Here is a 20,330-nt window from a genome sequence, read left to right on the forward strand (position 1 = left end):
CTCCAAATCCAGAACAAATCCAAGAAAATAAATAAAGCAACACCTCACCGCACATTCCCTCCCTCCTATTTGACCTAGATATTGTGTGTATGTATTGATATGTTGGCTATGTGTGACGTTTTACATTTATGTAGTGTTGTCCTTGAGTTGTTCTTGTCTATTAATGTTCTGTATCACAGTATGTCATGTTCCATGTTTTGTGTGAACCACAGGAAGAGTAGCTGCTGCTATCGCACCAGCTAATGGGGATCCTAATAAAATACCAAATAACAAATACCAAATGAGCCCTGAGGTGAGGCTGCCTGGCTGGCACCGCGCCTCGCAGGCAGGGTCACCCAGAGTTCAGCTGCCTGGCCTGCCACAGGGGCTGATGGGAAATAAACACAGAGCGGAGCTGCAACATGCCATCAGACAAAGAACTGAAGATAAGTACATAGATTCTCTGTGCGTTTTCTTTTTTCTGGAGGTGCAGACAGGCAGACTCGTACATAGGCTACAGATCATTTCCTTGAAAGGATGGTGTCTATATATCCAGTAAATGAGATGATAGTATTATGATATTTGGGGGATCCACCGCAATCTAGAGTGGAATTATACAACATTTGGGACATGCTAGTTGTGTCTGTGTGCACTCTCTCTGTCGCATGTGCACCGTGTGTCTCTGTCTATCTATCTCAACATTGCTTATTGTATTAGCTCTCGGCAGCAGATAGTGAATATCTGATCCAGTGCTGCTGTACTCCACAGTATCCACAGGCCCAGGGAAGAGAAGAGCCAGCAGCAAACTCAGAGATGAGTCAACACAGCAATGGGAGAGGGTGGGGGAGGGGTTCGCTGAGGGGTTGCCCTGGCAACCCATCCATGTCGATTCCCCTCTGCCAACTGCCAGATTGATAGTGCTCTACACAGCTTCTTTCATACCGGATGTTGCCTCTGATCTAGCCTCCACAGGTGTGTGTGTGTATGTGTATGCGCGCGTGTGTGTGTGGTATGTTTGCCTCTCACCGTGGCATGAGAGATGGTGAGCATGCCACCCTTCACTGAACATTTCCTCCTCTGCCACACCTTCCTCAGCCTGGAGGAAGACAGCAACACCAAGGCACAACAAAAGATCAGAAAAGGGCTTTGCATACCTGAGTGTATTAATATAAACGCTTGTTCAGTACTGTTCAGTGTGTGTGTATGTGTGTGTGACCTACCCATCACTCTTCTTCATCAGGTAGCCTTTCTTCTCACAGCCAAACTCTTTGTTGCCCTGCAGCTGGTGCATGCTATAGCCACCCTGCTTACTCTGGGAGTCCTGCGGCAACACATACAGTGTTCAGACACAGAAAACTCAGCCAAATATGCCTCTTACGGAGAGTGCAGGCCAGGGTCGTTTTTATTTATCGGTTCATGTTTGATGTTCAAAGGACCATGGCGTCCGTCCCAAATGGCAGCCTATTCTCTATTTAGTCCACTGCTTTTCACCGGGGCTCGGGTCCAAAGAAGTGCACTGCACGGAGAATAGGGTGCCACTTGGGACGCAAGCCATGTTCTAAACACACAATTAAATGAAAAAAAATCAGTGGAGTGCATGCTCTTCAAAATGTCTCAGAAGTCAAACGCAGGCAAGACCAACAGAAGCATGCCAATCATGCACACTTACTCTTCTAGACTTGAGTCCAGACAAGCAGCGAGCAGAGGGAGAGATAGAGGGAGAGAGTGTGAAAGAAGCAGCTGAGAAGTAGGCGTGAGACAGTGCCTGCATGCATGCATAGAGTGTAGGTGTTAGTTCAGTACAATATCTACAAGTAGAGGGGTAGTGAGTGAGTGACAGCATGTGGATGTTATAAACCACAGGATGTTTAGTATGACTCGTCAGTTCCGTCCCAAATGGCACCCAGTTCCCTACATAGTGCACTACTGAACAGGGCCCATGCACTCTTGTAAAACAAGGGTCTAGAACCTAAAAGGGTGCTTTGGCTGTCTCCATTGCAGAATCCTTTGAAGAACCCAGGTAGAACCCTTTTGGGTTGCATGTAGAACCCTTTCCACAGAGGGTTCTACGTGGAACCAAAAAGGGTTCTAACTGGAACCAAAAAGGGTTCTGACTGGAACAAAAAAGGATTATCCTATAGGGGCAGCCGAAGAATCCTTCTGGAACCCTTTTTTCTAAGAGTGTATGGGCCCTGTTCAGTAGGGCACTATGTAGGGAATACGGTACCATTTGGGACGAGGCCACTAGCAGAGACTTGCAGTTGTGTCGACACGGCAGCCCAGTCCATCTCAGCTAGGCTCTGCACACTATTACACAGTATCGTCATTCAAAACACAGTGAGCAGCTAGCATACACTAAGCAAATCTCAATTTGGGTATAAGACTGAGGGGAAGACCACATTGTTGTTTTTGTGTATAAGGCAGTTGTTACCAGTGAGTGCTCAGAAAGAGGTTAGGGTAGGTTAGTGAAGACAGTGACTGGCTCCCCACCAATCAGCCAGTGAGGCACCACACTGGCTACCAGCATGGTACAGCACTTGATGGTCACTCTGTGCTACATGAAGCTAGCAAGTAGGTACACCCACCATAGGGTCAATGGTTACGGGTTATGGGTGAAGAGTGTACAGTCTGATTCTCTACCAAGCAAAGATTTTGTGAACGCATGGCTGGAGGGAGTTTCCATTATATTCTTAAATTAACACCAGTCCATTCCATCTAAATCCACGAGGGGTAGTGTACGAGTGCACAGGAGAAGGGTAGAGAATTGGAATGCAATTTATATGTTTGCCAACTATAGCCCGCTTGGGCCCAATTGGCCCTGTTTAGCCCTGTTTGGCCTGGTTCCTGCCTACCTCCTTCTGGTCCAGCTGAAGGGAGGACTTGATCAGATCTCTGAGAGCAGTCAGATGTTTCTTCTCCTCATCCTGGGTCTGCTTTATCTGAGAAGGAGATACACAGGGTGAGATTAACACGCACAATGAGTCTGGATAACAATAGTCTGTAGAGTAGCAGCAATCAGATGGAGAGAAGTCTGTGGGTGGGTATTTACATTGTAGAGGTCAGCAGCCAGCTTCTCAATGTACTGCTTCAGCTTATCCGCTGTCTTCAAGCCATCTTGGAAGAAACTGCAAAGAGAATATTAGAATTCCACTGACATTTTCACAGTCATTTGGTAGGGCGTAGCATCGTTTACATCATTTAGAAATGTCAAGTGTCATAGAATGTTTATATAGGCATTAGGAAGGTCATAAGGAGCGGAGGGGTGAATGAGAATGATACTGATGCAGTGTATAACACTGCTTGGCTCTCTGGCTTTTGGCAAAGAGATTTATCTCTCTCTTTCCTTCTCTCTTTTTCTCTCCTGTCTCTCTCTGGCTGACTATGGCTGTGTCCAGAGCTGAATGCTAAGCACCTCCTGTCATCCATTATGGATCTGCCAGTGTCAGTGGCACCCACCAGAATGCAGCTCTGCATCCTCTCAGTTCCACTAACAACCTCTCTCTCCCCATCTCCCTCGCTCTAGGCATCCATCAATCCTCCCTCAGTCCACTCATCCTACTGTAGCTTACAGTTTTCTCGACCTTTATTTTTCCATCGTTCTATAAGGCATGCCTCTACATAGTGATTTTTCGCTGTCAGCGTCAGAAACAGTAGGACAGCCATAGGTTTGTGTTGAGTAGATAACAAGAAAACTGCATTGTTTTGTTGTGACATAACCACCTAGCAACACTGAGGCTGTCAGGCCCGTCGGTGACGCAGCCAGGGGACTGCCGTTATTTACCCACAAACCCACACGGCTGTCACAACGCATTGGCATGAAGGCCCATGCATATTTATGAGAGCTAAATATGACTCCGCAACCCTCTCTACCCAAGACCTGTGAATCATGCAGCACCATCACCCCACCCGAGAGAGAGGGATGGAGGGAAGGAGGAGTTGAGAGGAAAAAGAGGAGGGAGAGAGAGAGAGAGAGAGAGAGAGAGAGAGAGAGAGAGAGAGAGAGAGGGATGGAGGGAAGGAGGGGTTGAGAGGATAAAGAGGAGGGAGAGAGAGAGAGAGAGAGAGAGAGAGAGAGATGGAGGGAAGGGGGGGTTGAGAGGATAAAGAGAAGGGAGAGAGAGAGAGAGAGAGAGAGAGAGAGAGAGAGAGAGAGATAGAGAAAGAGGGATGGAGGGAAGGGGGGTTGGGAGGATAAAGATGAGGGAGAGAGAAAGAGAGAGAGAGAGAGAGAGAGAGAGGGATGGATGGATGGATGGATGGAGGGAAGGGGGGGTTGAGAGGATAAAGAGAAGGGAGAGAGAGAGAGAGAGAGAGAGCGAGAGAGAGAGAGGGATGGAGGGAAGGGGGGGTTGGGAGGATAAAGAGGAGGGAAAGAGAGAGAGAGAGAGAGAGTACATAATTCCCTCCGAAAAAGATTCATATTTTCCCGTGAATGTTCGATACATTAAGTGTTTTCCACCAATTAGTCACATCTAAGTAGACACATCTCACTAGTTGGGAGGGGGTCTCACACTATGGTAAAGGAGGAATATACTGCGGTACTGTGCGGGGCGGCAGGTAACCTAGAGGTTAGAGTGTTGGACTAGTAACCAAAAGGTTGCTGGATTGAATCCCCGAGCTGACGAGGTAAAAATATGTCGTTCTGCCCTCGAACAAGGCAGTTAACCCACTGTTCCCCGGTAGGCCGTCATTGTAAATAAGAATTTGTTCTTAATTGACTTGCCTAGAAAAAGGTTTAAAAAATAAATAAATGTACTTACTTGCACTGTGCGTGGTAATACTTGATTAGGTTCTGGAGAAGGTCCACTCCCTTCTTGGTCTTGATCTCATTGACTTTGATCAGATACTGCAGAGAAAACACAAGAGGTGGTTTGTGAAAACTGACATCAAATAGAATGCTCCGTTACATGATTTTGGAGTATTTCACTGCTTATACATGGTGATACATTAAACCAGGGGTGGACAATCACTGGAGGTCTTAAATTAAGGCTATAATTTATTTGAATGGAAGGCTATCATTTACGAACCAGTAAATCTCCATGGCTTGGCTGAAGCAAAAGCCTGCACCCACCCACATAAATGGAAACTGAGCGCAAAATGGTCCACCCTTATTAAACCACCATAGAAAATGTGTTGGTGTGAAATATTGAAATATGTCTTCTGAACACTTTGAAGGATAATCCTATCAGAATGCCCAAATGCTGGAGGATGATCCTTTGATCTACACTGCCAACACAGCATGGAGTCTGTGGGAGCAGGAAACAAAGTGGTAAACATCTAAACGTCACTGGAAGGAATGCCAACATAGAATATCATGAGAGAAAGATGTCCCTTGCCTGGTTTTACAGTAAACTGTGTTCGAAATGGATAACTAGAATTGTGTTTTTCCATTTGGTTTTTAGAAAACCACTCGGGCCTCCGGAGAAAGTGTGTTTCCCTGACTAGCATCCTAAATGAGGCCGTCTAAAGATAGAGAACAAATTCCCACCAACAAATTCATGCCCGGCGAACAAATGAATACAACATCATCTTAATCTTACGTTTATCCCATGGCGTGACAACCTAGAACAGGTCGTGAAGGGACACTATGTAGACCAGAATGCCCTTCTAAGCCCCCCCTGTCCCTGTGCTCCCAAAGCTTCTCTGCACCATTGCTTACAATGCAGTCATCTGTGTGTGTGTGTGTGTGTGTGTGTGTGTGTGTGTGTGTGTGTGTGTGTGTGTGTGTGTGTGTGTGTGTACATTTGCGTACTCCCCTGAAACAAAACACACACACAGTCACACACACATTGCTTTTGTATGCCTGAGAGTGTGCGGCTCAGAGATTAACCAAATTGGTCTGGTGTGGGTTTAGTGTGTGTTGTGAATGCCTGATGGTGCATGTGTTTGGGGGCTTTGTGGGAATGAGAGACGATGGATGGATGCTACTGTATCAGTGGCTGGTCTCAGATCAGTAATACAGCCTGCTGTGATGAGCATCGCTTGGCCCTCTCCACACTAGCAGCAGCAGCAGCAGAGCAGCGTGGGATAGGAGAGTGAGTCTATGTCCCAAATGGCACCCTATTCCGTATGTAGTACCCTACGGGCCATGGTTCAAAGTAGTGCACTATATAGGGAATAGAGTGCCATTTGGAATTCAACCTGAAAGCATCTAATCTGGTGACTGAGTAATGTGGAGAGGGGGGGGGGGGGGGGGTAACCATACCAATTCACACAATACTAGCACTGCTATCAGTCAAGTTTATAGGGTCAGGAGTTTTCCTTACCCTATAACTTGCCTAGGAAAAACTGGGCCTCTCTAGCACAACACTGGAAGCAATATCAACAACAACCCACGTGTAAGAAATCACCCTAAAAATCCAAGAGAGGCAAACCACCCCCTCTCGCTGCACACAGAAATAGAGGTGCATGGGTGGAGCGCCTCCGTAACGGCGCCAATTAGAATCCCATTGTGAAGCACTAAGTTAATTAATATATCAATTATCAGTACCGTTATGCAATGTGAGCAAATAATCTGCAGATAAAGAGGGAGAGTGGAGTATGCGTTTACGCCCACCGGGAGGTAGTTCGATGGCACAGCTGAGCGCATCGCTCTTACAATTTGCTATTTTACTCTAGAGTAGTGGTATTCAATTTCTAATGACACAACCTTAAAATCGGTACGCTTACATTTTCACAACAAATAACCCAATAAATTACATTTTAATTTGCTCTTGTCAAAATTAAAAGATCAAATAAATGCATTTACTCCATTTTCTTTTCTTCTACAAATGATCTTTCTCAAAAACATTTGTACATTGTCCCATAAAATAATTTGAACTCTTCATTTTTGTTTCTCTTTTTTTAATATATATATACAGTATATACAGTTGAAGTCAGAAGTTTACATACACTTAGGTTGGAGTCATTAAAACTCATTTTTCAACCACTCCACAAAATTCTTATTCACAAACTATGGTTTTGGCAAGTCGGTTAGGACATCTACTTTGTGCATGACACAAGTAATTTTTACAACAATTGTTTACAGACAGGTAATTTCACTTATAACTCACTGTATCACAATTCCAGTGGGTGAGACATTTACATACACTAAGGTGACTGTGCCTTTAAACTGCTTGGAAAATTTCTGAAAATGTTGTCATGGCTTTAGAAGCTTCAGATTGACAGCTTCAGATTGACTCAAATGATGTCAATTAGCCTATTGGAGGTGTACCTGTGGATGTATTTCAAGGCCTACCTTCAAACTCAGTGCCTCTTTGCTTGACATCATGGGAAAATCAAAAGAAATCAGTCTCCCAAGGATGAAGTCTGGTTCATCCTTGGGAGCAATTTCCAAGCGCCTGAAGGTATCATGTTCATCTGCACAAACAAGAGTACGCAAGTATAAACACCATGGGACCACGAAGCCGTAATAGTGCTCAGGAAGGAAACGCGTTCTGTCTTCTAGAGATGAACGTACTTTGGTGCGAAAAGTGCAAATCAATTCCAGAACAACAGCAAAGGACCTTGTGAAGATGCTGGAGGAAACAGGTACAAAAGTATCTATATCCACAGTAAATCGAGTCCCATATCAACACAACAAAGATCATACCTTTTTGGAGAAATGCCCTCTGGTCTGGTGAAACAAAAATAGAACTGTTTGGCCATAATGACCATCGTTATGTTTTGAGGAAAAAGGGGGATGCTTGCAAGCCGAAGAACACCATCCCAACCGTGAAGCACAGGGGTGGCAGCATCATGTTTTGGGGGTGCTTTGCCTCAAAAGGGACTGGTGCACTTCACAAAATAGATGGCAACATGAGAAGGAAAATTATGTGGATATATTGAAGCAACATCTCAAGACATCAGTCAGGAAGTTAAAACTTGCAAATGGGTCTCCCAAATGGACAATGACCCCAAGCATACTCCCAAAGTAGTGGGAAAATGGCTTAAAGTCAACAAAGTCAAGGTATTGGAGTGGACATCACAAAGCCCTGACCTCAATCCTATAGAACATTTGTGGGCAGACCTGAAAAGGCGTATGCAAGCAAGGAGGCCCACAAACCTTACTCAGTTACACCAGCTCTGTCAGGAGGAATGGGCCAAAATTCACCCAACTTATTGTGGGAAGCTTGTGGAAGGCTACCCAAAACATTTGACCCAAGTTAAACAATTTAAAGGCAATGCTACCAAATACTAATTGAGTGTATGTAAACGTCTGACCCACTGGGAATATGATGAAAGAAATAAAAGCTGAAATAAATCACTCTCTACTATTATTCTGACATTTCACATTCTTAAAATAAAGTGGTGATCCTAACTGACTTAAGACATGACATTTTTACTTGGATTAAATGTCAGGAAGTGTGAAAAACTGAGTTTAAATGTATTTGGCTAAGGTGTATGTAAAATTCCGACTTCAACTATATATAGTGTTTAAAAAATAAATACAAATTAATAATAATATATATATATAATAATATATATATATATATATATATATACAGTGGGGCAAAATACTTATTTTATATATAATAATATATATATATATATATATATATATATATATATATATATATATATATATATATATACAGTGGGGCAAAATACTTATTTTCCACCATAATTTGCAAATAAATTCATAAAAAATCCTACAATGTGATTTTCTGGATTTTTTTCTCCTCATTTTGTCTGTCATAGTTGATGTGTACCGATGATGAAAATTACAGGCCTCTATCATCTTTTTAAGTGGGAGAACTTGCACAATTGGTGGCTGACTAAATACTTTTTTGCCCCACTGTACAATATATATATTTGGTGGCCCCACTGCAATTTTAGTGGGGTTGCAACCCCAACTCTGAATACCACTGCTCTAGAGGGATACAGCTCACTCACAAGCATTGGTTTACAGAAAACTACATACTCTACATCTCAGTCAGTGCCCAGTTTGTGCCTAATCAGTGCCCATTAGTCTGTGCCCAGTGTCCACTACTGACCTCACACATCTGGAGTTGGAAGAGACGGCGTTCCTTCTCCATCTCCTCAGCGATCTCCGCGCCTGTTATCTCCGTGCGAATCATCCCATGCTGCTTGGCATGCTCCCTCTTTTCCTTCTCGATCTTTGTACTGAAATTAAACAGACAGACAGACAGACCGGCCGTGTTAGAGAAACCAGGCAGGCAGACAGACCAACAGACAGACAGACAGACAGACAGACAGACAGACAGACAGACAGACGGACAGACAGACCGTGTTAGAGAAACCAGGCAGGCAGACAGAGAAACCAGGCAGGCAGACAGACCAACAGACAGACAGACAGACAGACAGACAGACAGACAGACCGGCCGTGTTAGAGAAACCAGGCAGGCAGACAGACCAACAGACAGACCAACAGACAGACAGACAGACCGGCCGTGTTAGAGAAACCAGGCAGGCAGACAGACCAACAGACAGACAGACAGACAGACAGACAGACAGACAGACAGACAGACAGACAGACAGACAGACAGACAGTGTTAGAGAAACCAGGCAGACCAACAGACAGTGTTTAAGTCCATGACAACTCTTTAAATCAGATGGAATTCTCCGGGAAGAAGTAGAGTTTTCACAGGGTGGAACATTCCAGTTAAATGATCATGTTGCTCTGTGTGATATACAGTCCATCCGTTCTGACATTGTCATGACACCGTAAACAACTGTATGCAGACATAACCATATATAGTGCAAACCCCAGGTGTCCCAACACAGCTATGTACATCTACACTCGGGATCAATATTTTCCACAAAATCCACCAAGTTTCAATACCAGTAACAATTCATATTTATCTTGTGAATCCTGGGAAATTTAGCAAAAATCAGAAGTCTCCATTTAAATAGTTTAAAACCAAGATATGGTCACTATTCCAGAGTTCTCTCCAAATAAGAGGGGTACTGCACCACCTTGTCGGATTGGCTGCGCCACAATGTAAAGATTTCAGAGCAAGTAAAACTGATATTTAGTCATGATAGAGTAACTATCTTGATCGCCAATGACGGTGTGAATTTGCGAAACAGGGCGTCCATAAAATCGGAGTGTTTTCACGTTCCTCAATTCAGTGCAGTTTGGCAGTAGGCTATCTCGACACAGAACGCGCTCAGGATGCACCCCGAGTATAGCGTTGTCGAATCAGACAAACTTTGTCACGGCAGTTAAACGACCAAAGTTGCTAAGCTTCCTAGATAACCTCCTTCAACGAATGAAAGAATATCTCCTATATTTGGCCAAATCTATATAGCTGATGATTATACAGATAGCAGATCAGCTCATGAATAACTGGCAGAAGAGAGTGGAAATAGTATTATTTAAAAAAATATATATATATCTAAACTTTATTTAACCAGGTAGGCTAGTTGAGAACAAGTTCTCATTTACCACTGCAACCTGGCCAAGATAAAGCATAGCAATTCGACACATACAACAACACAGAGTTACACATGGAATAAACAAATAACACTGTCAATAATACAGTAGGGAGAAAAAAAAAGGAGAAAAATTTAACGGTATCTTAACAAGAACAGACTCTGTTTAAAAACATATCCCCTATCTACTCTCATACCATTTGATGATCACACATTCTCTACCAATGCTCTCACATGGGAACCAAGTAGGCCTACAGCGCAGAGAAGCGGGGGAAATGTTATAGAGGCGGTATTTTGGCATGCATGGGCGAGAGACATGCTTTGATAATGCATTGCAACCTATGGATTACGGAATAAAGTTACAAATGTTCATGCAAAACAGGAGTCAGGATTTGGGGTTTCAGTGGGATTGATACTTGATAGGAAAATAACCCAGCCTCTAGGGCAGGATGTGTGACCGTCTAAAGACTCACAGTGACAGCTCAAAGAGGCACACGTTATTTTAGAGGCTATTACTGCAGGGGTTTCCCAATAGGGTTTATTAACTGCATTCTGGTCGCATGTGCAGCCCGTCGGTGTCAATTATGCGTGTGCTTTGAATGAATGGCGACTTCGTGTGAAGTAAATATGCTAGGCTAAAGGCTACCACGCGACAACCTTTTTTGGATTATGTGCTATTTTATTTTTTTTATCTGCTTCCCTGCATGTTTTGTATGTTGTGGAATTGCATTAGTGCGACATTGGGGGATTTGTTTTGTTTATTTCCCGGGTCTTGTCATTACATTTTTTGGGGAAATGTGAAGAGTATTCCCTCTCCGGGATCCCGTTTACCAATGTTAATCCCTAATGTAGACATTTATTATTAACACACTTACAACTTAGCTTCATAATCCTTCCAGGCTTTGTCAAAGGGCTTCTTTATGTCCTGAAAGAAATAGGACAGAGTATGAGTAAACAGCAGTAATGAGGTCAATCTGGAATCCCACAATGCAGTGCTAACTCTCTCTCCAACACAGGCCGACACCGCCACTGCAGCCAAGGAGCCAAGGCCTCATCCTCACAATTTATGTTTTGGAAACCCACTACCACGCCATGTTTCCAAACCTCACGGGTTCATGACCCCTTTATTCGTGGCGCTCGCCTTCAGGCACAACACAGGGACACTGTTTACGCAAAGATTTACAGTGTGATCTTTTAAACAGTCAGGCCCACTAGTCCCCCCCGCCCCCTTCCCCCTTCTCCACCTCTCTCTCTTTCTCTCTCTCAAATGCAAGCACACTCTCACAAACACCCACTCTGTCTCTCTAAAACACACACGCACAAGCACGGGCACACGCACCACACTAGGGCTGGGAATTGCCAGGGACCTCATGATGAGTTATTATCATGATTCTTAGATGCCGATACGGTATGTATTGCGATAAACACAATTCGATATGTGTTGAGATTCAATAATGTGATTCAATACTGTGATTTTACTGCGATTCCATGTTCCAAACATATATCTCACCATATACATTGAGTGTACTAAACATTAGGAGCTCCTTCTTAATATTGAGTTGACCTCACAACAGCCTCAATTTGTCGGGCATGGACTCAAGATGTTGAAAGTGTTCCACAGGGATGCTGGCCCATGTTGACTTCAATGCTTCCAACAGTTGTGTCAAATTGGCTGGATGTCCACGGAAAACGGTTGAGTGTGAAAAACCCAGCAGCGTTGCAGTTCTTCAGCAGCTTTGCAGTTCTTGACACAAACCGGTGCGCCTGGCACCTACTAACATATCCAGTTCAAAGACACTTAAATATTTTTGTTTGAGCCTCTGAACAATCCATGTCTCAATTGCCTCGAGGCTTAGAAATCCATCTTTAACCTGTCTCCTCCCCTTCATCTACACTGACTGAAGTGGATTTAACAAGTGACATCAGTAAGGGACCATAGCTTTCACCTGGATTCACCTGGTCAGTCTATGTCATGGAAAGAGCAGGTGTTCTTAATGTTCTGTATACTCAGTGTATGTCTGTGACAAGAGAGAGTCATGATCAGTCATCGAAATAAAAAAGTGCTGAAAACAAGTTGGCTCACTATTTAAAAAGAAGATGAAGAAGAACAAGCTATGATGCAGGAACAGCCACTACTAACATACACATGAATCGACAGAGCTGCTAAGTGGGCTCTACTGAGTGGCCTCCAGTGCTAGGTCCTCCCCTAGGCGGTAAGGCAGAGAAAGAGAGCGGGAGTGAGGGAGAGAGCAAGGAAAGGAGGGTCTTTATTGTAAATCTTACCCCTTTCACGCCTTTCAGGTCCCCCTTCAACAGCGAGTCCAGGGTGAACATCACATTATGGCTCAGGCTCTGGAGCTGGAGAGAGAGGGAGAGAGAGAGAGAGAGAGAGAGAGAGAGAGAGAGAGAGAGAGAGAGAGAGAGAGAGAGAGAGAGAGAAATAAGGATGACAAATATAAATTCTATTTGGACACAGTTCTATTAGAACACACCAAAAACGACACATATCTAGGACTAAATATCAGCAGCACAGGTAGCTTTCACATGGCTGTGAATGAGCTGAAAGACAAAGCAAGAAGAGCATTCTATGCCATTAAAAGGAATATCAAAATCGAAATTCCAATTAGAATCTGGCTCAACATTTTTCAATCAGTTATAGAACCAATTGCTCTATATGGCAGTGAAGTATGTGGTCCAATCTCTAATAATGAATTTACCAAATGGGACAAGCATCCAATCGAAATACTGCATGCAGAGTTTTGCAAGACTCTATTGCAAGTGCAAAGAAAAACTCAAAATAACGCATGTAGAGCAGAATTGGGCCAATACCCTCTCCTCATTCGAATAGAAAAAAGAGCCATCAAATTTCACAACCATCTAAAAACAAGTGACCCCAAAACATTCCATCACACAGCTCTACAATGTCAAGAGATTAAAAAAGAGAAGAGTCCCCTCAGCCAGCTGGTTCTAAGGCTCATTTCACCAGCCCAAACCAACCCCATAGAGCCTCAGGACAGCACTCAGAAAATCTGGCCCAAACAAATCATCACAAAACAAAAATAAAAAATATATCACCTATTGGAAAGACACCACAAAAAAATCTAAGTAAACTTCAATGCTATTTGGCTCTTAACAGACAGTACATGGTGGCAGACTATCTGACCAATGTGACTGATAGAACACTAAGGAAAACATTGACTAGGTACAGACTCAGTGAGCACAGTCTGACTATAGAGACCGGTCGTCACAGACAAACCTGGCTGCCCAGAGAGGACAGGCTGTACTCACTCTGCTCCAGGGGAGAGGTACAGACAAAGCTGCATTTCCTATTACACTGTGACAAATACTCAGACCTAAGAGAATATTTATTTCCCAAAATTATAATTCAATACAAAGAATTTGAAACAATAAAATATTTATTGGGTGAAAAGCCAAAATGTGCAGTTTTGGCAGCCAAATAAAGTATGTGTCCTCCTGCCACAACCTGCGGGACAGCCAGTGAAAAGTGCAAAGTAATGTCGATAATATTTCCCATCTTGTTTTGTTTTGTCTTTCATACCATGTCATGTGTCTTCTCAGTCATGTTGACACTGGTCCACTACCAGTGCTTTAATGAATTGTTGTTCTCATTAATATTGTTGTTGTAGTTGTTGTTAATGGTAATCCCATGTCCACAATACTATTATTGCTGTTGGTCCCTCCATTTATTTATATAAATATACATATATATTCTATATAAATATATATTTGTATTTTATTTTTATTTTTCGATATGTATACTTTGACAATGTTAGTAATAATGAACTTGCCATGTCAATAAAGTCAATTGAATTGAATTGAATTGAGAGAGAGAGAGAGAGAGACAGAGACACAGAGAGAGAGAGACAGAGACACAGAGGGAGAGAGAGACAGAGAGAGAGAGAGAGAGAGAGAGAGAGAGAGAGAGAGAAAACGGTTAGGATGAGAAAGAGAAAGAGAGAGCGAGAGAGAGGGAAAGAGAGGGGGAGCGAGAGCGAAAGAGAGAGAGAGAGAGAGAGAGGGAGAGAGAGAGAGCGAAAGAGAGAGAGAGCGAGCGAGAGAGAGCGAGCGAGAGAGAAAGAGCGAGAGAGAGAGCGAGAGAGAGGGAGAGAGAGCGAAAGAGAGAGAGAGAGAGAGAGAGAGAGAGAGAGAGAGAGAGAAAAGGGTTAGGATGAGAAAGAGAAAGAGAAAGAGAAAGAGAGAGAGAGTTGTTCAGTAACTCGGTCACCAGGGCAAGAGTCAGGCATCTACTCTTTCAGCTATCATCTGGAGTACATCAACAAATACTTGTGACGGCCCGAACAAACCTTGACAGTATTATCTTCGGTCTAGGGGTGAACTCAATCTTGGCTATTTAGGAACCAGCAAAAACATTTTAGACTCTTAAAAAGTGTGCTAAGCTATTTAGGAATCAGCAAACACAATTTGACTACCATTTGCTTACAGCGCTGTAACCACATTGATCAATGCAGGTCAATATTCCTGAGCATTTATTCCATTTAGAACTGTGATGGTCAGTGCCTTCCGGTCCGGGAAACAAACAACACTTAATGGCCACTAATGTGTTGCTTAAGTGCCTCCGTTGCAAAGACCCAATGTCTAAATCAATCACCTACTTATTGGCTGCTGCTCTACAATTAGAGCTGGCCATGGTCTGTCTTCTGCATCCCAAATGACACCCAGTATCCTATATAGTGCACTACATTTGACCAGAGCTTTATGGGGGTTCTAAGGGCCCTGGTCAAAAGCAGTGCACTATAAAGGGAATTGATTGCCATTTGGGGTGTCACTTTATGGAGTGGATGGATACTACTTAGCCTGGCCTGAAACCTGGGCTCAACCCCACTACTCACTACTCACCAACAGGGTGGTCTCCTTCCTCTCACTCTGTTCTCCAGAGAGAGGCCCCTTATTTATGGATGGTAAATACCACAAACTAGTGTCAGCATATGAAGAGTTTACCCCATACATAGAGAGAGAGAGAGAGAGAGAGAGAGAGAGAGAGAGAGAGAGAGAGAGAGAGAGAGAGAGGGAAAGAGAGAGAGAGTGAGAGAAAGAGAGAGCGACAGAGAGAGAGAGAGAGAGAGAGAGAGAGAGAGAGAGAGAGAGAGAGAGCAAAATGTCCACCAGAATAATAGCAACGTCAATAACCAATGGTGATGTATTAATCTATGACAGGTTCATGTGAGGGGGTTATCAACATCAATACTTTTACCAATAGTAGTACACACTGACACCAGCCCTTGGGGAGCACTTATCAAAAGGATATATTCAATAAACACTCAAATGACAACTACAGTGCATTCGTAAAGTATTCAGACCCCTTTACTTTTCCCACATTTTGTTACGTTGCGGTCTTATTCCAAAATTGATTAAAGACTTTTTTCCCCCTCATCAATCTACACACAATACCCCATAATGGCAAAGCAAAAAACATTTTTTTAAACATTCTGCAGATCCTCTCAAGCTCTGTCAGGTTGGGGATGGGGAGCATTGCTGCACAGATATTTCCAGGTTTCTCCAGAGATGTTCGACCAGGTTCAAGTCTGGGCTTTGGCAGGGCCACTCAAGGACCTGTCCCGAAGCCACTCCTGCATTGTCTTGGCTGTGTGCTTAGGGTCATTGTTCCTGTTGGAAGTTGAACTTTCGCCCCAGTCTGAGGTCCTGAACGCTCTGAAGCAGGTATTCATCAAGGATCTCTCTGTACTTTGCTCCATTCATCTTTCCATCGATCCTGACTAGTCTCCCAGTCCCTTCCGCATTCAGACCTAAGAGTTCAATCTTGGTTTCATCAGACCAGAGAATCTTGTTTCCCATGGTCTGAGAATCTTTAGGTGACTTTTGGCAAACTCCAAGCGGGCTGTCATGTGCCTTTTACTGAGGAGAGGCTTCCATCTGGCCACATTACCATAAAGGCCTGATTGGTAGAGTTCTGCAGAGATGGTTGTCCTTCTGGAAGGTTCTCCCATCTCCACAGAGGAAATCTCACCTCTCTGAGGCTCTTCTCCCCCGACTTCTCAGTTTGGTCGGGCGGCCAGCTCTTGGAAGATTCCTGGTGGTTCCAAACTTCTTCCATTTAAGAATGATGGAGGCCACTGTGTTCTTGGGGACCTTCAATGCTGCAGACATTTTTTGATACCCTTCCCCAGATCTGTGCCTCGACACAATCCTGTCTCGGAGCTCTACGGACAATTCCTTCGACCTCATGGCTTGGTTTTTGCTCTGACATGCACTGTCAACTGGGGGACCTTATATAGACATGTGTGTGCCTTTCCAAATCATGTCCAATCAATTGAATTTACCACAGGTGGACTCCAATCAATTTGTAGAAACATCTCAAGGATGATCAATGGAAACCGGAATCACCTGAGCTCAATGTCGAGTCTAATAGCAAAAGGTCTGAATGCTTATGTAAATAAGGTATTTCAGTTTTTAATTTTTAATACATTTGCAAAAATGTCAAAAACCTGTTATCACTTTGTCATTATGGGGTATTGTGTGTAGATTGATGATTTTCCTTTTTTTTTATTTAATCCATTTTAGAAAAATGCTGTAACGTAACAAAATGTGGTTAATGTCAAGGGGTCTGAATACTTTCTGAAGGCACTGTATGTCTGAATATAGATCAGTGGGCATCTGTGCTTGGTTATGAATGTGGGTAGCCTTCTAAGTAAATAAAGGTGAAATAAAAAATAAATAAATAAAAAGTGAGCGATGCAAGAATTCAGTATCTAACTACGTATGTGAGACCGACACAGACCACACACAGACACTAAATGCTTGATACACAAGAATGTATAAATGCAAATGTACGTCTTAGAAATATCTCATGCACAGAAGTGTGTCTGTGTAATAACGTGAGAGACAGAGAGAGAGGAAGGGATACAGAGGAATATGTCTCCACTTAGCATCGATATAAGGAATGTCAAGAGATGCTTGTCATTTCACAACCGTTACAGGCAACATGTATACATACCACCTCCCCAGGCAGAGCCAACAGGTGGCTGATTTAGGAGGGTTCCAGGGGAGCTCTCACACACACACACACACATACACACCATACACACCACACACACACACACACACACACACACACACACACACACACACACACACACACACACACACACACACATACACACACACACACACAACGATACACACGAATACACACACACACACACACACAACGATACACACGCATGCACGCACACACACACACACACACACAATGAAACACACACATGCACGCACACACACACATAGTCTCTCTCACACACACAGCCTCTCTCTGAAACACACTCACATTAACATCCACGTACACTAATATCACTGCCAGCCACACAGGTGGAGAGGCTCTTCTTCCAACAACAATCACTCACACACACAAGATTCCAACAGGACACGTTTTTCTAAATAAATATCAGGGGAAATCTATAGCAGTAACCTATATTGAGGTGATTGTGATGACGGTTTTGTCAGGGTGGTCTTTTGCAACAACAACAGAAATTACTTGATAATAGCTTGGAATATTCAGGGGAACTATTGCAGCCGCCTCTAATGAAGACATACAGTAGAAGTCAGAAGTTTACATACACCTTAGCCAAATACATTTAAACTCAGTTTTTCACACTTCCTGACATTTAATCCAAGTAAAAATTAACTGTCTGCTGTCAGTTAGGATCAGCACTTTATTTTAAGAATGTGAAATGTCAGAATAATAGTAGAGAGAATGATATATTTCAGCTTTTATTTCTTTCACCACAGTGGGTCAGAAGATTACATACACTCAATTAGTATTTGGTAGCATTGCCTTTAAATTGTTTAACTTGGGTCAAATGTTTCAGGTAGCCTTCCACAAGCTTCTCACAATAAGTTGATTTTGGCCCATTCCTCCTGACAGAGCTGGTGAAACTGAGTCAGGTTTGTAGGCCTCCTTGCTCGCACAGGCTTTTTCAGTTCTGCCCACAAATGTTCTATAGGATTGAGGTCAGGGCTTTGTGATGGCCAATCCAATACCTTGACTTTGTTGTCCTTAAGCCATTTTGCCACAACTTTGGAAGTATGCTTGGGGCCATTGTCCCAAGCTTTAACTTCCTGACTGATGTCTTGAGATGTTGCTTCAATATATCTACATAATGTTCCTGCCTCATGATGCCATCTATTTTGTGAAGTGCACCAGTCCCTCCTGCAGCAAAGCACCCCCACAACATGATGCTGCCACCCCGTCCTTCACGGTGGGATGGTGTTCTTCAGCTTGCAAGCATCCCCTTTTTTCCTCCAAACATAACGATGGTCATTATGGCCAAACAGTTCTATTTAAGTTTCATCAGACCAGAGGGCATTTCTCCAAAAGGTACGATCTTTGTCCCCATGTGCAGTTGCAAAACGTAGTCTGGCTTTTTCATGGCAGTTTTGGAGCAGCGGGTTCTTCCTTGCTGAGCGGCCTTTCAGGTTATGTCGATGTGGGACTCGTTTTACTGTGCATGTAGTACTTTTGTACCTGTTTCCTCCAGCATCTTCAGAAGGTCCTTTGCTGTTGTTCTGGGATTGATTTGCACTTCTTGCACCAAAGTACGTTCACCTCTATGAGACAGAACCCGTTTCCTTCCTGAGCGGTATGACGGTTGCGTGGTCCCATGGTGTTTATACTTGCGTACTCTTGTTTGATGAACAGATGAACATGGTACATTCAGGCGTTTGGAAATTGCTCCCAAGGATGAACCAGAATTGTGGAGAGTTAAAAAAAAATCTGATGTCTTGACTGATTTCTTTTGATGTCAAGCAAAGAGGCAGTGAGTTTGAAGGTAGGCCTTGAAATACTTCCACAGGTACACCTCCAATTGACTCAAATGATGTCAATTAGCCTATCAGAAGCTTTTAAAGCCATGACATCATTTTCTGGAATTTTTAAAGCTGTTTTCTAAGGCACAGTCAACTTAGTGTATGTAAACTTCTGACCCACTGGAATTGTGATACAGTGAATTATAAGTGAAATAATCTGTCTGTAAACAATTGTTGGAAAAATTACTTGTGTTATTGCACGAAGTAGATGTCGTAACCAACTTGCCAAAACTATAGTTTGTGAATAAGAAATTTGTGGAATGGTTGAAAAAAAAGTTTTAATGACTCCAATTGAAGTGTATGTAAACTTCCGACTTCAACTGTACATGCTCGGTCGTTCGTGCGTTATTGTTGTCACGATACCAGAATTTTGACTTCGACACAGATACCAAATCTTGAACAATATGTTGAAAAATGGTAGAACAACTGAAATAACAAATAGAATAACTTCTATTTTATATTCAATTTTTCATTCTTTATAAAACCATATCTTGAATATCTACAATTTGCCTTATGCGAAACCATATCTGAGACTCTTAGTTTAGATGTAATTTTATAGTTTCATCTAAAATGTGTAGTTTTGTTATTTGATACATATCAGGGTTAATTTGCTCATCTATGGCCATAATATTGGGTCAAATTACATTCATTAGACCTATGATTCACTATTCATTACAGCTAAATAATTTAAGGTGTTAAATTAATAATGTTGTTCCAAAACGACATAAAAAAACCTTTGAAGCTCATTTCATTGAAATACAATATATTTTACACAGCCTACTACGATTCCCAGAGTGCATTTCAAGTCCCAGGGTGCAACGCTCCACCCAGGGCTGGGTCAAAGATTATCCCTGGGGTGTCACCAGTTACCACAGCCACAAATTCAAAATGAAACCAAAAATTTGCTTTTTTTTTTTTATTTAAGGTTAAGGTTAGGCATAAATTTAGCAGTGTGCTTGAGGTTAGGTTTAGGTTTCAAATCAGATTGTAATAGCCCACCCAATTTATTTACCTCATCCCCACACTGTTTTTATTTATTTACTTTTCTGCTCTTTTGCACACCAGTACCTCTACCTGCGCATGACCATCTGATCATTTATCACTCCAGTGTT

General features: G+C 42.9%; 1 protein-coding gene across 10 annotated transcripts in view; it reads right to left on the bottom strand.

Moving 5' to 3' along the window:
* LOC110535644 (arf-GAP with SH3 domain, ANK repeat and PH domain-containing protein 1) overlaps nucleotides 1-20,330 on the bottom strand; it is an 82,058-nt gene that overhangs the window by 23,930 nt on the left and 37,798 nt on the right. For all 10 annotated transcript variants that reach the window (XR_016484461.1, XR_016484462.1, XM_090189971.1 and 7 more), the window contains 8 exons: nucleotides 12,640-12,714; nucleotides 11,232-11,281; nucleotides 8,955-9,084; nucleotides 4,740-4,825; nucleotides 3,029-3,104; nucleotides 2,832-2,918; nucleotides 1,200-1,300; nucleotides 1,006-1,075 (listed from right to left, as the gene is read on the bottom strand). Coding sequence is in view for 8 of the 10 variants with exons in the window: in XM_090189971.1 (XP_090046097.1) it covers nucleotides 1,006-1,075; nucleotides 1,200-1,300; nucleotides 2,832-2,918; nucleotides 3,029-3,104; nucleotides 4,740-4,825; nucleotides 8,955-9,084; nucleotides 11,232-11,281; nucleotides 12,640-12,714 (675 nt within the window). In the remaining 2 variants the exon portion in view is untranslated. The remainder of the gene's footprint in view (nucleotides 1-1,005; nucleotides 1,076-1,199; nucleotides 1,301-2,831; nucleotides 2,919-3,028; nucleotides 3,105-4,739; nucleotides 4,826-8,954; nucleotides 9,085-11,231; nucleotides 11,282-12,639; nucleotides 12,715-20,330) is intronic.

This window comes from Oncorhynchus mykiss, chromosome 11, assembly GCF_057628025.1.
Source record: "Oncorhynchus mykiss isolate SJ-2025 chromosome 11, ASM5762802v1, whole genome shotgun sequence".
Taxonomy (NCBI): Eukaryota; Metazoa; Chordata; class Actinopteri; order Salmoniformes; family Salmonidae; genus Oncorhynchus; species Oncorhynchus mykiss.